Source organism: Moschus berezovskii, chromosome 6 (assembly GCF_049115385.1).
Source record: "Moschus berezovskii isolate FMDL1 chromosome 6, NW_MosBer_1.0, whole genome shotgun sequence".
Lineage (NCBI taxonomy): Eukaryota > Metazoa > Chordata > Mammalia > Artiodactyla > Moschidae > Moschus > Moschus berezovskii.
Window position 1 is genome coordinate 113,845,335 of NC_142465.1, and position 16,851 is coordinate 113,862,185.

Below are 16,851 nucleotides of genomic sequence, written 5' to 3' on the forward strand. Positions count from 1 at the left end.
TGTTATCCTGAAAGACCAAGTCCATGTAAGCTGGCCTGCAATGCAGGGGCAGGGGGCTCCCCTCCCCAGCAGGCAGGCCCCATATGAACTGGGGAAGTCAGGCTGCAGGACCGCCTGGCTCCCTCCAGCTTCCACTTGGGGGAGTTTAGTCGATACAGGCACACACAGGGCAAAACAGGCCTGGATGAAGCTGTGGACTGTAGGCTGTTTGCAACAGTAAAAGCTTGGAAACAACCCAAATGTCCAGCGTGGGGCCTGGTTAAATAAAGAAAGGCCCATCCATAAAGCGGAACACAATGGAGAAAGAATGAGGAAGCTCTCTCGGTGCAGAAGTGGAAAGATCTCAAAGATACAGGAAGTGGAAAGGCAAAGTACAGAACAGTATATATTCTATGCTCGAGGACACAATATGTATCTGTGTTTGGTTGTACCTACATAAAGAAACACTGAAAAGAAACATGAGAAACCCACAAGGCTGGAGCAGGGCAGGAGAGGGAAAGGACATTTCTCTGATACTAAGTTATATGCCGCCCTTGCTTTTTTTTCAAAACCTTTGTTAAAATTCACATACTTTAAAGTGTACAATTCAGTGGCGTTTTTTTGTACATTCACAAGGTTACGCAACTGAGACCACAATCAATTTTAGAATACTTTCACCATCCTCAAAACACCCATCTCTTAGTAGTCACTCCCCACCTCCCCCAGCAACCCCCCCCAATCTAGGCACCCATGGAGCCACTTTCTGTCTGCATGGATATGCCTACTCCTGCCACTTCATACAAATGGAATCATACAATATGCGATCTTTCATAACTGGCTTCTTTCACTTAGCATGCGTTTGTATTTTGGACTCTTGTTGTGTGTATTTTCATTTCTGAATCATACAAAATTAAAATAAAAAAAATAAAGCAAATCCCCAAATTCCGTGTGCAATGGGAGGAGAGAAAGCGCTTTGCAAAGTCTAAGGTGCTTTTGAAACATCAACACTCACCGCTGGGGAAAGCCTCGCACGTTTCTGGGGGCACAGTAAGGATGCAGGCGGTGGGGGCTGGGGCTCACTGCAGCCCACCAGCCTAGAAGTGGCAGGAAAAGCTGCAAAGGCTCTTGGGTGTGAGGAGGACCGGGCCGGAGTTGTCATGGCACGTGCAAAGGCCCAAAGGGAGTGGGGTGCAGCTAGCTGGTGCTGGAGGGGGCTGAAGCAGACAGTGGAAGAGGTGAGCGGGGAGGAGATGGGAAGGGTCTCAAGTGCCATGGTCCTAGGCATCAGCCTGAGCCTCTGGGGACCAGGCCTGGCTGCCTTATTACAGGGCCCTGTGATTCTGTGGCAGGGCCGTCCTGCGCATTGCAGGGTGTTCGCCAGCATTCCCAACTCTACTCACCAGCTGTCAGCAGTCCCCCCACCCTGAGCCGAAAGAACCAAAACTGCCTCCAGGCCTTGCCAAATGTCCCCTGTGTGACAAAAGCCGGCAGTCCCACCCCTTGTTGGGACCACTGGTGTATCAGGAAGGACAGAAGAGCACTTGAAGTCCGGGGCGGGGGATCTGCACGAAGGCTGCTACAACTGTCCAGACGACGGTGGCCCTGCTGAGGCAGCGGGCAGGGACCGGGCAACGCAGGGCCTTCAGCACTTATGATTCAGCAGACTGTGCCAGGAGCAGAGGTTGCAGGGGGAACGCCCCTCCCCGAGATGGGGTTGGGGGGGTGTGTGAAGGGGAGGGGCCTTTGGGCCCCGTGGGCTCTTACACACCATCCAGCAAGTACTACTGCTTGTATCTCTATTTGACACGTGTGGAAACTGAGACACCAAAGGTCAGTCAATGAGCAAATGCTGCGCAGTGGCCCTGAGCAGGGACCCTGCTGTTAGGCAAAAGTCTCTGACTCCCACTGCTGCCAAGCTGCCTCCGGGTCCCACCACCCCCACCAGATCCCCGCCCTGCCCCTGAACTCTTACCAGGAAGTCACAAGTCCTCTCTCCGACCTACCTTACTTCTCACAGCTGTGGACCTGAGGCTCAGACAGGTTAAGTAGCTGGCCTGAGGTCACACAGAACCGGCTGGGGCGGAGCCAGGATCTGAAACTTCATCTCTGGAGCTGCTGCTTTTTTCTCGATTTCAATTCCCTAGCATCTCATTCATCACTCAACAGACACACACACTGAGCCCTGAGCCGGCCCCGCCTTGGAGGAGCTCAGCTCACCTTCTGTGGCAATGACAATGGATAACTTTGACTAGGTACAAAGTGCCAGGCGAGGGCAGCAGAAGTGGCCCCTCGGCTGGATACAGCAGTTCTGCAGGGGGGTGAGGCAGGGATGAGACAGTCTGGAAAACAAATTTGGACACAGAGAAGGGCTTGGCCCTGGCTAGCCCTAGAGGGTCTGGGACCTTCGCAAGTTCTAGGTGGGAAGGGGGATGACCAGTCTCACGTGGGGGTTCCCTTAGACACTGGCATAATCAGGGACCTAGCTGGACGGAAGGTGGGGATGAAGCACCCCCCATAATCACCTGCTGGGGCGCACCATCCCCTCCCCACTTAGAACTGAGGCCCAGAGACTAAGGAGAGGTCTAGAGAGTTCCTGAAGGCAGTCGGTCGGCGGCTGGTAGAGTTGGTGGCACAAGCTTGGCCACCTCTGGACCCCATGCAGCCAAGGTGGGGCCCTAGCAAAGCGGGCTACCCCTGCTGGCCAGCTGCTTGCAATGCCAAGGGCGAGGGAGGAGGGACCTGAAGAGGACTACTAAGGCCGGGAAGCCACATCCACAAATGTGCTTGCCCTCGGTCGATCCTGGAAAGCAGGGCCTGGAGGCCGCGCCCAGCCCCACCTGCAGAGGCCATCTGGAGTCAGGCCCTGGCGCCAGCACCAGCGACGAGAATGTGGCCAGAGATCTGAACAAAGGGAGCCAGCGAGGCCAGCTGGGCAGGCCCTACAATCCCTGCCACCCCCACGCCAGCAAGAGGGGCCCAGGAAGGAGCTGGCAGGAAAGTGCACCAGGCCAGGGTCCCTGCGGCCTGTGCACCGGTGAAGGCTGGACAGTCAGCGGAGAACTGGCTCCTGACCCCCAGCCCCCTCAGGCCCAAGAGGACCCAGTTCCTCTGATGGTAGCAAATCCTAACCAAGACCAAGGGCTGGGGGACACCACAGGAAAGCACCACTGCTGGGCCGAGCGCGTACAGAGGGTCTGTGTGCCGTGATCTCACTTCTCCTTGCCACCCTGGAGGCCCCACGACCCCACCTTGCAGATGGAGAAGCCAAGGCTGGCAGAGGTCATCCCTTGTCCAAGGGCACACAGCGAGGAAAAGAAAGGCCAGTACCCAGAGCCCGGTAGAATTTACTCTGAAGTAAATTGGAGGAGTGAACTCAGACCTAAATTTTAAAATGAACTAGACGATTACTGGGAGTTAAGGCTCCCCTTGGTGCCTCAGATGGTAAGGAATTGGTAAGGCCTCCAATGCAGGGGACCCAGGTTTGGCTCCTGGGTTGCGAAGATCCTCTAGAGAAAGAAATGGCAACCCACTCTAGTATTCTTGCCTGAAAATCCCATGGACAGAGAAGCCTGGTGGGCTACAGTCTACGGGGTTGCAGAGAGTCAGACACAACTGAGAGTCACACACACAGATGATTACTGGATAAACAGAAGTCCCGTCCCAGGCAGGACCAGGAACACCGGCTTTCTGAATGACCTTGGGGTGTCCTCCATCTCGGAGCCTCAGTTTCCCTTCTGCAAAAGAGAAGGCCTGGGGCGCAGTGTTGTCTAGAAGCAGCTGTGTATCTGCCAAAAGTTGCCTTCAACCATCGGCTCCAGACCTGAGCCTGAAGCCGCCACAATAAAAGGATCCTTTATATCCACCCCGATTTCACAAACAGGAGGAGATGGGGTACCCCCCTCTTTCACAGATGAGAATGCTGAGGCTCAGAGAGAGAAAATGACTTATCCCAGGTTACAAAGCCCATGAGAAATAGACGGGGGACCTGAACTTGCCCCCCACATCCCAACCTTCTCCTCCCCTGCCACGAGTGAGGCCACTTCACAGGCCTCTGCACGTCACAGCACCATTTCCTCATTCCTTCATTTCAGAGGCTTCCACTGAACCCCCACGTGCTGAGCCCTGGGGCAAAAGCATGGACGCAGGCCAGTACCCCTCCCCCACCCCCACAGGAGCAAACCTTTCCACCAGCTCCCACTTGCACTGCCCCCTGCCCCTCTGCCCTGGGCTCTGCGGTGTTTACAGGAGGGTGGTCGACTAGGTGCCTGACCATGACACGCACATCCGGCTGGCACTTGCCAGTCTACAAGACGCTCTCCTCACGTGCCTCCTGGAAGCCCTTGGTCAGCCAGGCGGCAGCGTCACACAAACCTGCTGCATCGCACAAACCTCACCGACCGCACCAAGCCAGGTCTGACGGCTCCCTCCCACGTTCTGTCCTCTACACTCACTCCTTGGAGGGCTGTGGGTAGAAAGCCTGCCTTTTCTAGTTGTTTTTTCTTTTTTGGCCACACCGCTTGGCCCACGGGCTCTTAGTGCCCTAAGCAGGGATTGAAACTGCGCCCTTGATAGTGAGGCACGGAGTCCCAGCCCCTGGACCACTACCGAGCGCCTTGTCACATCTAGTTCTGGAGAGAAGTCTTGGTGGCCAACCTGACCGTTCCACCCTGTCTCAATCTGTAAAGCAGTAACAGCTCGGCACTGTCCCCAGAGGCTGCTGTAAGCAGAGACCACATTCGCACAGGGCTCCCAGCACAAGTACTGCCCGAAGAACGTGGGCACACATGTCTCCCCCGACCTTGATGGGGAAGCAGTGGCTCACTGAGAAGCAGATCTCATACCCCAAGAGGGCAGGGACCCAGACCACTGGCAAGAGAAACCCTCTGAGGTCTGAAGCAGCAAGCCAGGCACATTGACCTGTTGGCTTCCTCCGCTCAGGACAGAACTGACTGACGACTCTTTTTCCAGGAGGGAAACTGAAGCACAGATGCTGCCAAGAGCACAGGGACGGCGACGGGAGAACCCGCAGGGCCTGCCACCGCTCTAAGAGCCCCCACTCCCGACCGACCAGCACAGTCTCTCTCTCTGGACCAACAACTGCAAATGAAGGGTCGTGCCTCCTGACTTCGCCCCCGCCCGGATCCAGGGCCGCTGAAAAAGTGGCATTCTCCAGGGCCAAGGACAGGGGTGAGATGTCAGTGATTTACTTCATCAACCACACCAGACCATGTTCAGCCTTTCAACAGGAAGCACATCCGGGGAGAGAGAGTCTAAACAGTTAAGACCACCACCGCCCCCCTCCGCCCCCGCCCCCGTGGTTAGTGGGGAGCCTGCATCATTCCAAAGTCTTCCTGGGCTGAATTCCAGGCGGCCAGACCACAGGGCGGGGCAGGCCTAGTGGGGGAAGCAACAGCAGCCCAGGCCACTTCTGTCCACCAGCATCCTTTTTCCCAGGAGACAAGATAGGGGTGCTAACCCAGCCTGGGCTTTCCCACGCCCAGCTGGAAACCCAGGTCATCTGCAGCTAGAAACCAAGAGTTAAAAATACCTCCCACAGCCTGGATGGCAGCACTGACATCCCGGACGCCCACCCTCCTGCCCTGACTGAGGAGGAGTTCTTCGGCCTGCCTCACCCCCAGCCTGCAGCTTCCCTCCCCACCTGGGATGGTTCTGGGACAAAATGACCAAAACACAGTACCAGAGTCATGTTCTGGCTTCAAAGCGTGAAATCTTGGCATCTTTCCTCCGAGTCCCAGGGCTGTCCCAGAGGCTCCAGACCCACTGAGCTGGAGCCAGAAACACTCACCTAGGTAGATGTCTCCGAAGGACCCGCTCCCGATCTTCCGGCCCAGGCGGTACTTATTCCCCACACGTAGCTCCATGGTTCACTCCTGCAGAGGGAAGCAGAAACACAGGGTCAGAGAGGAGGGGAGCTGGGAAGGGGGTGAGCCCCCAGACCCTGCCCCTCCCCCACCAAAAAGGTCCGGCGAAGCCACAAGAAAAAACCCGGGACACTGCAATCTCCCTCCGGCTGGCCTGGAAGGGATTTGGCCTCACTGTGCCTGAGGGCAACCACATGTCAGGTAGCCCAACAGCCTCCACAGGTGGTGAGGCTATCAGAACAGGTGTCAGTGTAGCCAGGCAGAAGGGGGCTGGAAACAGGGTACAGAAGGAAAGAGCAAAGCACGCAGTTCCTCGGGGGACATCCATTTGGGGACCCTCCAACAGGAGCCTCTTGGGCCAGGCTAGTCACAATGGGCAAAGACCCTGAAAGGAAAATCAAGGACAGAGAGGGTGATGGGGAGGGCAGATGTAGAAGCTGATCACCTTGGGGCTGATGCCATGGCAACCACCAGCTAATTCCAACCTCCAGGGACAGAAGGACAGAGTGAATGCAGGGTCCCCAAAGGAGTTCTTCAGCCCCCTTAGGACGTGGAAATGATGGGGTCCCGGTGACCCCATTCCCACCCGAGGCTTCCAGCACCAGGAACTGAATGCCAGGTCTCCATAGCCTGGATGGGTCTTCCCAGAGGTAGACTCTGCAATTTTGCACTGGGTCCCACAAACAGAGGTCTCCCCAACTCAGAGGGAAGGTCGGAAAGGGGCCCCCTGAACATCCAGCTTCTGGTCTTCTCCCTCTCTCAACCTCGCAACACCAAGAATCGCAACAGGACTCTGCACGGCCTTCTATGGATAGACAGACAGTTTGGGGCTGGCTTTATTCAAGATGAGGAGGGTCTCCTAAGAGAGCCCTGCAGAGCAACCAAGGGGACCAAAGCCAAGTTTTGAGCCGCCCGTCAGCTTCTGTGGGGTGGGAGGAGGTCGGGGGGGAAAGTGCCGATCTGAGCACTTCTCTCCCTGTTGCGCCCCACGCTGGGTGTCCAAGCTCTCCCAAGTTCTCTGAACAGCAGGGACCACCCTGGAAGGGACCCCTCAGCTCTGGCCTGGAGCAAAGGTCTGGGCACTCTCGAGGTTCTGGCCAGCAGGGGAGGAAACTCCAAGGCTGGGAGGTGAGGTCTTGCTCTGGGGGGGCCTATAAAATAAGGAGAGGGTTGTGTGGGGGTCCCCTAAAATCACAGTGTCTACAAGACAGCCAGTGTAGACAACTAGGAAGACAGGCTGCTCTCTATAGACAGGGAACTCAGGCCCAGGGAGGGCACGCGGCCTGCCCACCTCCCTTCCAGCAGCAAGTCTCCTCCCCTAAGGCCCAGACAGGGCTCCTGCTGCCCTACCTGGCGACCTCCCACCCACCCGCTCATGCCAGGGCCAGGAGGTTGCACAGGAAGGGGAAAAAAAGGCACAGAGTCTCGGCCCCTTCTCCACATCAAGGACTACCCGGAAAGCCAGACCCACCTGGAAGGGGAGGTGGGAGGAGAGCTTTCTTCCACGAGGTCGTGGTCAGTCTCTGCCCCCCCGGGGTGGAGGCGAGGAGCCGACAGTTCCTGCCCAGGAGAGACGTCCACCCCAGTGCCAGTTCCCAGGGAGCCGCAGCTAGCCCTTCAGCAGTGGTCACAAGGAAGGAGCCTCCACCCCATGCCGGCCAAACTCCGGGCTCTCCACCAAGGGCCTCTGCCCACACACCCCGGCCAGTCTCAGCAGAGGTGCCAGGGTGGCCAGGAGAACCCACTCCACATTTGCAGGAAACTCATCCGCCACACACCTCACACACACACCGTCCTGTGTGGACACTTCAAAGGAAGAAAGAAATGCAGACATGTACTGGGAGCCCCGCTGTGGGGAGGGCACGGGGCAGGGGGTGGGGGTGGGGGGACGCGGGTGTGTACACACACAAACACCGCCACCCCCACAGCCCGTTTTCCGCCAACGCCAATTCAGAGACCACACATGGCAGCGGGGAAAGCCGCAGGTTCGGAAAGGAACATAAATACACCCGCATCCTATATTACATAAATACCCACGCCGGGTTATATAAATACCCGTGCCCTCCCGTCTGGGTGTCTTACATAAATACACTGCACATGACCCCCCAGCCCCTCCCCACTCACCCGGCTGTCGGCAGAGAAGGGGAGAAGAGAGGGTGCAAACCACTATCCTGCAGGCAACCCACCCCCAGCCCAGCTCTGTGCTACCACCCAGACCCACCAGAGCTGCTCCTACACCCCAGGGCCAGGGCCTCAAGGAGAGCCTAGAGTGTCCCAGCACTGTCCCCCCAAAAGCCTCCCAGAGAGCAGAAAGATTTGAGGCGGGAATGGGAGAGGTTTTCCAGTTCTTTGCTGCTTCTTTTTGGGGGGAGGAAGGGGGGGCGGTGCTGGAATAAATGAAGGGGATAAAAAAGGCAGACATGAAGATTCCAGAGTTTCAACTGGTTAAGAAAAATGAGACAAACTACCAAGCTGAATGGCACATGGGCAGTTTTCTTACTCCCTGCCCACCTCCCTCCCTGGATCATTAAAATAAAAATTGGAGGGACATCCCAGCCAGCCAGCCAAAGGAGCCCCAAGACACAGGCATTTATTGAACGGGTGCAACTTAAGACACTGGGGATCCCCTGGCCCTGTCCCCAAATCCTTCTCCCTGAGGAAGGCTGATCCAAGAATATATGCAAGAAAACTAAGAGAAAAAGTTGGGGAGGGGGCTCACCCCACTTTGAGTCTGGGTGTGAAGAGCTTGGGAATCCACTCTCTAAAGACACCCGGGCACAAACATAGTTTTCTCTTCCACGGGGACTTGCAAAACATGGATTTTTCACACGCAGAAATGGGAGAATCCGATCTGATAAATAACCCCCACCCCTTTCTTTCTCTCCACAAAGGAAAACAAGAGTTGGTGGCTGGGTGACCACACACCCCATCACCCCAGGGCCCCCAAGCGCCCCCATCCAACACGCGGGAGCAGCCCTGCTGACCCCCAGGTCTGGAGCACCCGAGTCAGGAGCGGAGGGGTGGGGGGCGCTGCTGATGGGCTGGTGAAGCCTATCGAAGCCCAGGGTTTGGCCGAGAATCCGGAATCAACAGAATCGGGTGTCCCCGGCACCCCAGTCCCGGACCCCCTCCCCCTCCATCAGCGTCCTCAAATCGCAGCCAGGGGTGGCCGCCTCGGCCGGCCGGGGCCTTAAAGGGTCTAGCTGGGGAGAGAGAGGCTAGCCGGACTCGGGGCAGGGGGGCTCCCCTGGGCAAGCCTGCAAAATAGTCACCCTCCTCTCCTCCTCGTCCCCAGCCGCGCCTTTGTCCTCGCCGGGCCGAGCGGGCGGCGCCCGGGCAGCTCCCCCATACCCGAGTGCGAACGCGTGTGTCCGCCCTCTCCCCCCTCCCTCTCGCGCAAAAACAAAGAGGCGGAGGGAGCCCCGTTTCCCCCCAGGTTTGCGCCCCTCCGCCGGCCCGCGGCCCCCCAATATTTACCCCGCCGGGAAGGTGCCGGTGCCGGGCCGCTGCTCGGGGGGCTGCCGCAGGCGGGGGCGGCCCGCCGGGGCGGATGCCGGAGGATTTGCAGAGCCTCCCGCCGCGCCAGCCTCTCCCGGCCCAGCCGCCGCCGCGCCGCCGCGCTCCGCTCCGCTCGCCCTGGCCGGGTTCAGGATCTGGCTCTCAACGCCCGCCGCCGCAGCCGCCGCCTCCCTCCTCCGGGCCCTCCTGCCCGACCGCCCCCGCCGCCGGCTCGCGCGCTCCCGCCCGGCGCGCGCCCGCCGGCTCCCATTGAGCCCCGGGCCCGCCCGCTGATGTCATCCCCGACCCGCCGCCGCCGCCCCGGAGGATTTAAAGGGCCCGCGCCCCCCTGATCCCGGGGACGCTGGGGGCCCGCAGCAGCGAAACACGGTTCCCCTCATCAGCCTCGCGAGGAGCGCCTTCCAGGAACGGGGTCTTCCGTGTGGGACCGGGAAGCGTACACAGACACGGACACCACTGATCCAGTGGGGGGCACAGGTGGAAAAACCTGGGTGGCGGTGGGGAGGAGGAGGCGCCCCCAAAGCTGGGGCCTTCTAGCCCCAGACCGTCCTCTCCCCTCTGCCGGCTTCTGTCTCCTCTCACACCCTAGCAGTGGGCCCCTCCGAAGGCCGGTGTTTATGTGAGTTACTGCAAAAGGAGATTGTTTAGAGAGTTGAGGGCTTACTCCGCCTCGGGGCTCTGAGTGCTGCTGAGCACGCAGGCCAGGTTGACTCAGGGGCCAACTATTTGACAAGACAGCAAGAGATGGAGGGACATTGACAAAACGCCCAGAGAGGTAGCCAAGGCTGTGCTGCTTTCTCCCCTCCATAGAAAAAATCAAAAGCGACCTTTCTCTTCTGCCTTCTTCCTCTTCCAGCAGCTCAAACCCGTGGGCACAGAGTTGACCTCGAACCCAATCCTGTCCTCACACGTTTAATGACTGGACCCCACACAGGAATGGCCTGGCACGAGTTGGTTCCTGCCTTCCCTGCCCTGGAACCAACACTTGAGTCAGGGTCCCCCAAGTAGTGCACATTTAGCCAAGTTGCCTCCCAGCTCTGGGCTCAGGTTTCCTCACCTGCACCCCTCCCCAGGTCACTTGGAATTAATTAAGGCTTCCTACTGGCTTCCAGAGCCGGGGATGAAAGGTTCCAGGGCAGAGTTATTAACACAATGATATTTACACTGTACCATGCAAAGCTCCAAATTATGACACACAACCATTCATGCACGCAACTCTGGCTGTGGACACACAAAGTGCTGGAGTGCGCTGCATCCAATCCCAGAAGCATGGTTGGTGGGAAGAGTCACGTCAATAATAATCACATCTTCCTTCGAGCCTGAGGACTTAGTCACACAGTCTCCAAACTGGCAGGAGCCCCACAGACTGGGTTCCTTCAGAGCCCAGGAAACCGCAGTCCAGAGAGGGGAAGGGGTTGGCCCAGGGCCACATAGCCCAAGATGTCTCTGTTCTCCCATCGGGCCCTGGGAAACTGAGTCTATCACTATCTCGCTTCCAAGAGCAGGAGAGTGAGGACAAGTCTTCCAGGAGAGGTCTGGGGCATTCAGCTGGGGACCTGCCCTCAATGCCACTTTTGCCAGAGGAGAGGGTCATTGGCCAAAAGCGGTAGGCTTTGCCTGGCCTGTGTGGTGCTTTTTGTTGTTATTTCTTTTGCTTTGTTAACTGATTCCCAGAGTTTTAAAATGGACAGATTTGGGACTTCCTGGTGGTTCAGTGCTTAAGACTCCATGCTCCCAATGCAGGGAGCACAGGTTCAACCCCTGGTTGGGGAACTAGATCCCACAGGCTGCAGTGAAAGCTCCCACACACGGCAACTAATACCCGGCACAGCTAAATAAGTGAAAAAAATTTTTTAAAAAGGAAAGATTTTAGATGACAGGTCTGTATTCCCTACTTCTCTTGAAGTAGTGGGAGAACTGCTACTCTGGGCCCAAATTCACCCTGGGCCCTGGCCACACTTAGCCAGCCTGGGTGGCAGCCACCCACTTTGGTCACAGCTCAAGGGCCCTGGTTTCCTCATGTCAGCTTTGTTTTGTTGATTTTGATGACTCCCTCATATCCTGGAGGTCCCCAAGTGTGACCGGTCCTAGAAGCCAGCCACCAGGCTTGGCTACCAAGGCCCTTCCATTGTCATCTGTTTCCAACCCAATCTCATCAACCCTGAATCCTGCTTCCAGAGTCCAGGGAGGCCAACCCTGCCTGTGACTGCAGGTTCTCCTGAGTAAGACAAAGTGCCAGGCCTGGGTCCCCAGGCAGAGGGCCTCCCCTGGCACTACTAAGTAGGGTGGATACACCACTGTCCTCTCCATGCCCGCCAACCATCCCATGCTTCCTACATGGCCCTGTTTCCCAGCCCTCTTTCTCCAAGAAGGGACTGATAATCCCCCGCCCCCCACCAGCACCTACTATCTCATTTAACCCTCTCAATCCTTAATAAAGTAGATGGAATCCTCCTCTGTCCTTTCCCTGGTTCAGAGAGAAATCTGAGGCTCCTCACCTCTGCTTCCAGGTACACATTAACTAGGGGCTTCCCTAGTAGCTCAGACGGTAAAGCATCCACCTGTAAGGCAGATGCAGGTTTGATCCCTGGGTCGGGAAGATCCCCTGGAGAAGTAAATGGCAACCCATTCCAGTATTCTTGCCTGAGAATCCCATGGACAGAGGAGCCTGGCAGGCTACAGTCCATGGGGTCGCCAAGAGTCGGACATGACTGAGCAACTAACACACACACACATTAACAGTCAGATGTCCCAGCTTCCCCTCCCAGTCTTGTCACATCTCCCCTCCAATTCCAAAACTTGTAACTGACCCCCCTCCACACACACACACCATTGTTGACCCTGGTCAACCAGTCTTCAGACCCACTCCTTGCCTCGAGGCCTGCCCCCAGCCTCTCCCCTCTGTCCCCACCCCTTCTCTCCCTCAGAAGAATGCTCCCCACACCCGCTTCCGATTAGCTGTTCTGTGGGCCCAAGTTCTCCTCTTTCCTTCTCCCCTCTGACACCACCCATGGGTACTTTTAAAGAACTTTGCCTCTCAGTTTTCAGGAGAAAACTGAGGGGACGAAAAATCCAGCTAAGGTGGGGAGGTGATTCAAAGAGAAGGAAGACTTAAGCGAGTTCTATCTAGCAGCCTCTGGGCCTGAGGCTGGGTTCCAGACTGGATTCTCAAGGATTCCTCCCAGGACTTAACTCCCAACTTTAAAGCCCAAGGGTGTGTCAGGCTGAAGTTCCCCTAGCCCCCCCTCCCTATATACCCTCACCAACCCACCCACCCAGAAGATGCAATCAGGCCTGGGACAATAGGTATCAGTGAAGAGCTAATCACCAAGTCCAGCTCAGGGTTTCAGCTCCTCTTTTCTGGATCAGGGGCAGCCAGTCCTGAGAGCTTGAATGGATTTTTCTGGTAACCCAGAGCACTGGGCTGGGAAGCTTGTGGTGCTCAATGATGAGGAGAAAGATTTCAGTATCACCCCCGAGACACCTGCAACCTGAATCTTGGGGCGGGGAAGGGCATTGTAGATTTACCACGCAGCAGGGAGGATCCTTAAAATGACCCTACATAGGACTTCCCTGGTGGTCCAGTGGTTAAGACTTAAGAGCTTGCATTTTCAAGGGATGAGGGTTTGATCCCTGGTCAGGGAACTGAAATCCCACAGGCTGTGCTGTGTGGCCAAGAAAATATTGAAAAAGTGAATTATGGGGGCTTCCCTGGTAGCTCAGTGGTAAAGAATACACCTGCCAATGAAGGAGACACAGTTTGATCCCTGATCTGGGAAGATCCCACGTGCCGCAGAGCAACTAAGCCTGTGCACCCCAACTTTTGAGCCTGTGCTCTAGAGCCGGGGAGCTGCAACTCCTGAAGCCCAGGTGTCCCTGTACTCTACAAGAGAAGTCAGTGCGATGAGAAGCCCACACACTGCAACTAGAGACTAACCCTCGCTCTCTGCAACTAGAGAAAAGCCCACACAGCAAGGAAGACCCAGCACATCCAACAATAAATAAATAAATAAATAAAAGTGTTTTTAAAAAATGAATTAAAAAAAAAGAGAACCATTAAAAAAAAAAAAAGATCCTACACAATCTGTCCCCCAAGTTTGTCCCAAAGCCTCAGGATCTCAGGCCTGGCTCTCCAGCTGCCAAGGACATGTTTCCCACAGGGATCAGCCTCCCTTGCTCAGGTCAGGACCTTCAAGTCCCTTTCACAGGGAGGCCTTCAGTCCTGATGTAAGGTCCACCCCCCAACCCCACCCTCCTCCAGACACTGCCTCCCTCTCCCTCTCCTTTTCTGCTTCGTTTTGTTTCCTGGCACTTTGTTCAGTTTCTAAGTCGTTTCACCAGGCTTCCCTGTCCTTCACCATCTCCCAGAGCTCGCTCGAACTCATGTCCATTTAGTCAGTGATGCCATCCAGCCATCTCATCCTCTGTCGCCCCCTTCTCCTCCTGCCCTCAATCTTTCCCAGCATCAGGGTCTTTCCCAGCGAGTCCTGGCACTTACCACTATCTACCTTATTCTATATGGTATTTATTTTATTTTTTCTTTTTTGGTCTGCCTCCCCCACTGGAATATCAGAAGGAAGGGAGTTAAAGCTCTTTGGGGGCATCACTAGGTCACCAGTATCAAGACTAGTGTCCTTCCAGCACACAGGAAGGATTTAACAAATACGTGCTGAAGGAGTGAATGGCTGGATTGTGAAAGGGCGGCCTTCACTAGCTCTGAGAATACACTAAGGGCTCTCATTTACTGAGCACCCACTGTGTGCCAGGCCCTCCCTGAGCCCTGTGACTTGCATTCAATCTTCACGGGTATCCTCCGCAGAGACAGTGGCCTGGCAGAGCCTATGCTCTTAACCACCTTGCCCAGGCTGGTGGAGAACACAGCTCCGGGACAGGACCCTGGCCCCCTCCATCAGACCGCTAGGACCCTCTACCGGAGAATCAATTCTGGGACCCAGTGGAGAGACAGGGGGCCTCATGGGGCTCATTTACTCCAACTCCATCATTTCACAGGCAGAGAGCCTGGGGCTTGGGAGTCCTTCTCAAGGTCACAGAGGGAGTCTGAGACAGTAGCCCACAGTGGTTAAAAAGCTGACGTTGGTACTTTTGAACTGTGTGACCCTAGGAAAATTCCTTTAACTCTCTGAGCCTCATTTGTAAAGTGGGGATAATACAGATGGGCATGCACAGAAACACCTTAGTGCAGAAAAAGTCCCGAATAAGAGGAAGATGCTGATGCTATTGATTGCTCTAAGGGGCAGTTAGGGAGCAAACACAGGCCTGTCCTGGATTCCTTCTTCTTTCCTTACCTTACCTCCCCCTAGAGGGGCCACCACCACCATGGGTGGGTGGGCTGGAAGGACGCAGGCCTAGCTGGGCCCGGGTGAGCCACTGGCCCTGCCCACTCTCTCTCTACCCGTGTTCTTGGTTCTAGGAGAAGTTTATCTGGGGTCTTCCTACTTGTGTCTTTCCCGAGAGCCCCAAGGGTCAGTGGTCCTCAGGCATGCTAGCCTGAAAACACTGCCTTATTCCATTCACCCTGGCTCTTTGCCCCAGACCCTTCCAGGATGTCCCTCTCACCCCCCGGCTGCGCCTACAGTGCTGCCCTGCCCTGGCCTGCCCTCTCCAGGTTCCACTGCTTTTCCACGCTTCTTCTGGGTGACCTCACCACATCGTCATGACTAGTCAGGTCATTCCAGCAGTGATTCTTCCCTCCTCTGCCAGCTTCAGCCAAGAGGCAGCAGGGCAGCAAGAGGCCTGGACCAGGGCCAGGAGGCCTGAACTTCAATGGGACCTTGGAGAATTCACAGCCCCCCTCCAGAGGGCTGGACAAGGGGACCTGTAAGGCTCTTTCTTCAGTCTTCCTGTCTGTAAACTCAAGGTTGGACCGGATGGGGAATGGCCTACACACTCCACATCCGGGCACTCTGTTAAGAAATACCTGAAGTCACACACATCAGGGCCCAGTGGGAAAGGGTTCTTTTCCTATCACCATCCCCATATTCAAAACACGTGCACTTCCCGTCAGATCTGCCTCCCAACTGTGTTCTGAACCTGGCTTGAATTACTTAGACCCTACACTGGTCTGTTAATGCTGAAGTCGTGTCCCTCTGCTACTGAAAATACATCACAGCTCCTAGCGGCATGAAATCCACGTTCTCTCCCAGGCCTGCCACTATCTGGCCCTGATTTGCCTTTCAGGTCTCACCCTGAACCTCTCTCCTTCTTGTCTTTCTTTATGTCACACCTCAGAGCCCCTCACCCTCCACTCCTTCTGCCTACAATGATCTCCCCCACCCAGGTCTTCAATGACTGCCTCCTACTCATGGTTCAACACCCAACTCAGAAGTCACCTCCTCACGGAGGCCTTTTTGATCACACAGTCTAAAGCAGGCCACCTTGTCCTCCAGCTCTCTTTGCTGGATCACCCTGACTTTATTGTCTTTACAGAACTTGCTGGAGGCTGAACACATAAGCTTGTTTATTTTTAATGCTCATGAACATAATCTCCTAGAGAAAGGACCCCTCCTGTAGCTACTCCCGTGGGCCCTCAGTTGGTATTGGGTGTCCATAAATACTTGTGCAATGAGCAAACTCTGCTCGGGTGTGTGGTCGTGGGGGTGGAGGTGGGGCCGGGCACTTTCCATCCCTGGGCCAGATGTTGCCTGACAGCCTCCCCTCAGGGACAGGCCTGTGGTTTCTCCTCACCCTCTCCCTGCCTTCTTGTGGTGGGCTCTTGCCCGCCCTTTGGCAGGGGCACACTCTCTCTCAGTATTTCCTATGCTGCTATCTTCTTAAGGGAAATCAACTCCCAGAGGAGTTGGGAATGTCTGCCACGTGTCCCAAAGGCAGAGTTAGCACTAAAAATACTCCAGCATCACCAAAGGACCACATCACCCTGCCTCTAGCCCCACCCCCCACCCCCATCCACTTCCTTCCGACAACTCAGCCTGTCCCCTGGCCACCCCTCTGGGCTCACCTGGCCCCTCTGAACAAGGCACAACCTCCCTTGTTCACACTGCTGTTGACTCCCTCTGGGAATCCAAGGAATCCCATCCCCAGGACACACAACCACTCATCAGCCAGGCCCGGGAATTACGATGATTGCCACGGCTAATAACCCCAATTCCCACAGCACGTCTCAACTTAGCATAGTTGCTGCGACTCATCATGTGTCCACAGTGTCACATGTCTGTCCACAAACATTTCCTGATGCAGCTTCTCACAGGGCCTGAGAGATGCTCACCGGACCCTGTTCGCCAGGAGCTGACAACCCGCTGGGGGAGTCTAGGTATACTGAAGAAAAAAGAACTAACAATGCCAGACAGATCCACATGGCCTGCGGTCGGCAGAGGCACCAAACGGTGGCCAGCCGGCCCCTCGCCCTCCACTGGGGTGTTCTATGAGATGTACGACCTGGGTTTTCTTAACTTCAAGTGAGGTGCTGCACCCATACAGCATCCAGACAAGTCCC

General features: G+C 56.1%; 1 protein-coding gene across 12 annotated transcripts in view; it reads right to left on the bottom strand.

Annotated features, from left to right (window-relative positions):
- Window positions 1-16,851, bottom strand: part of CSNK1E (casein kinase 1 epsilon) — a 36,748-nt gene that overhangs the window by 15,664 nt on the left and 4,233 nt on the right. For 4 of the 12 annotated variants that reach the window (XM_055394565.2, XM_055394566.2, XM_055394564.2 and 1 more), the window contains exons 1-2: window positions 9,339-9,608; window positions 5,786-5,870 (exon numbers count right to left, since the gene is read on the bottom strand). In XM_055394565.2, the coding sequence (XP_055250540.1) occupies window positions 5,786-5,861 (76 nt within the window). In that variant the 5' untranslated portion in view covers window positions 5,862-5,870; window positions 9,339-9,608. Of the gene's footprint in view, window positions 1-5,785; window positions 5,871-7,332; window positions 7,931-9,338; window positions 9,611-16,851 lie in introns of those variants that run through there. The other 8 variants (XM_055394568.2, XM_055394569.2, XM_055394567.2 and 5 more) reach the window with 4 other exon arrangements.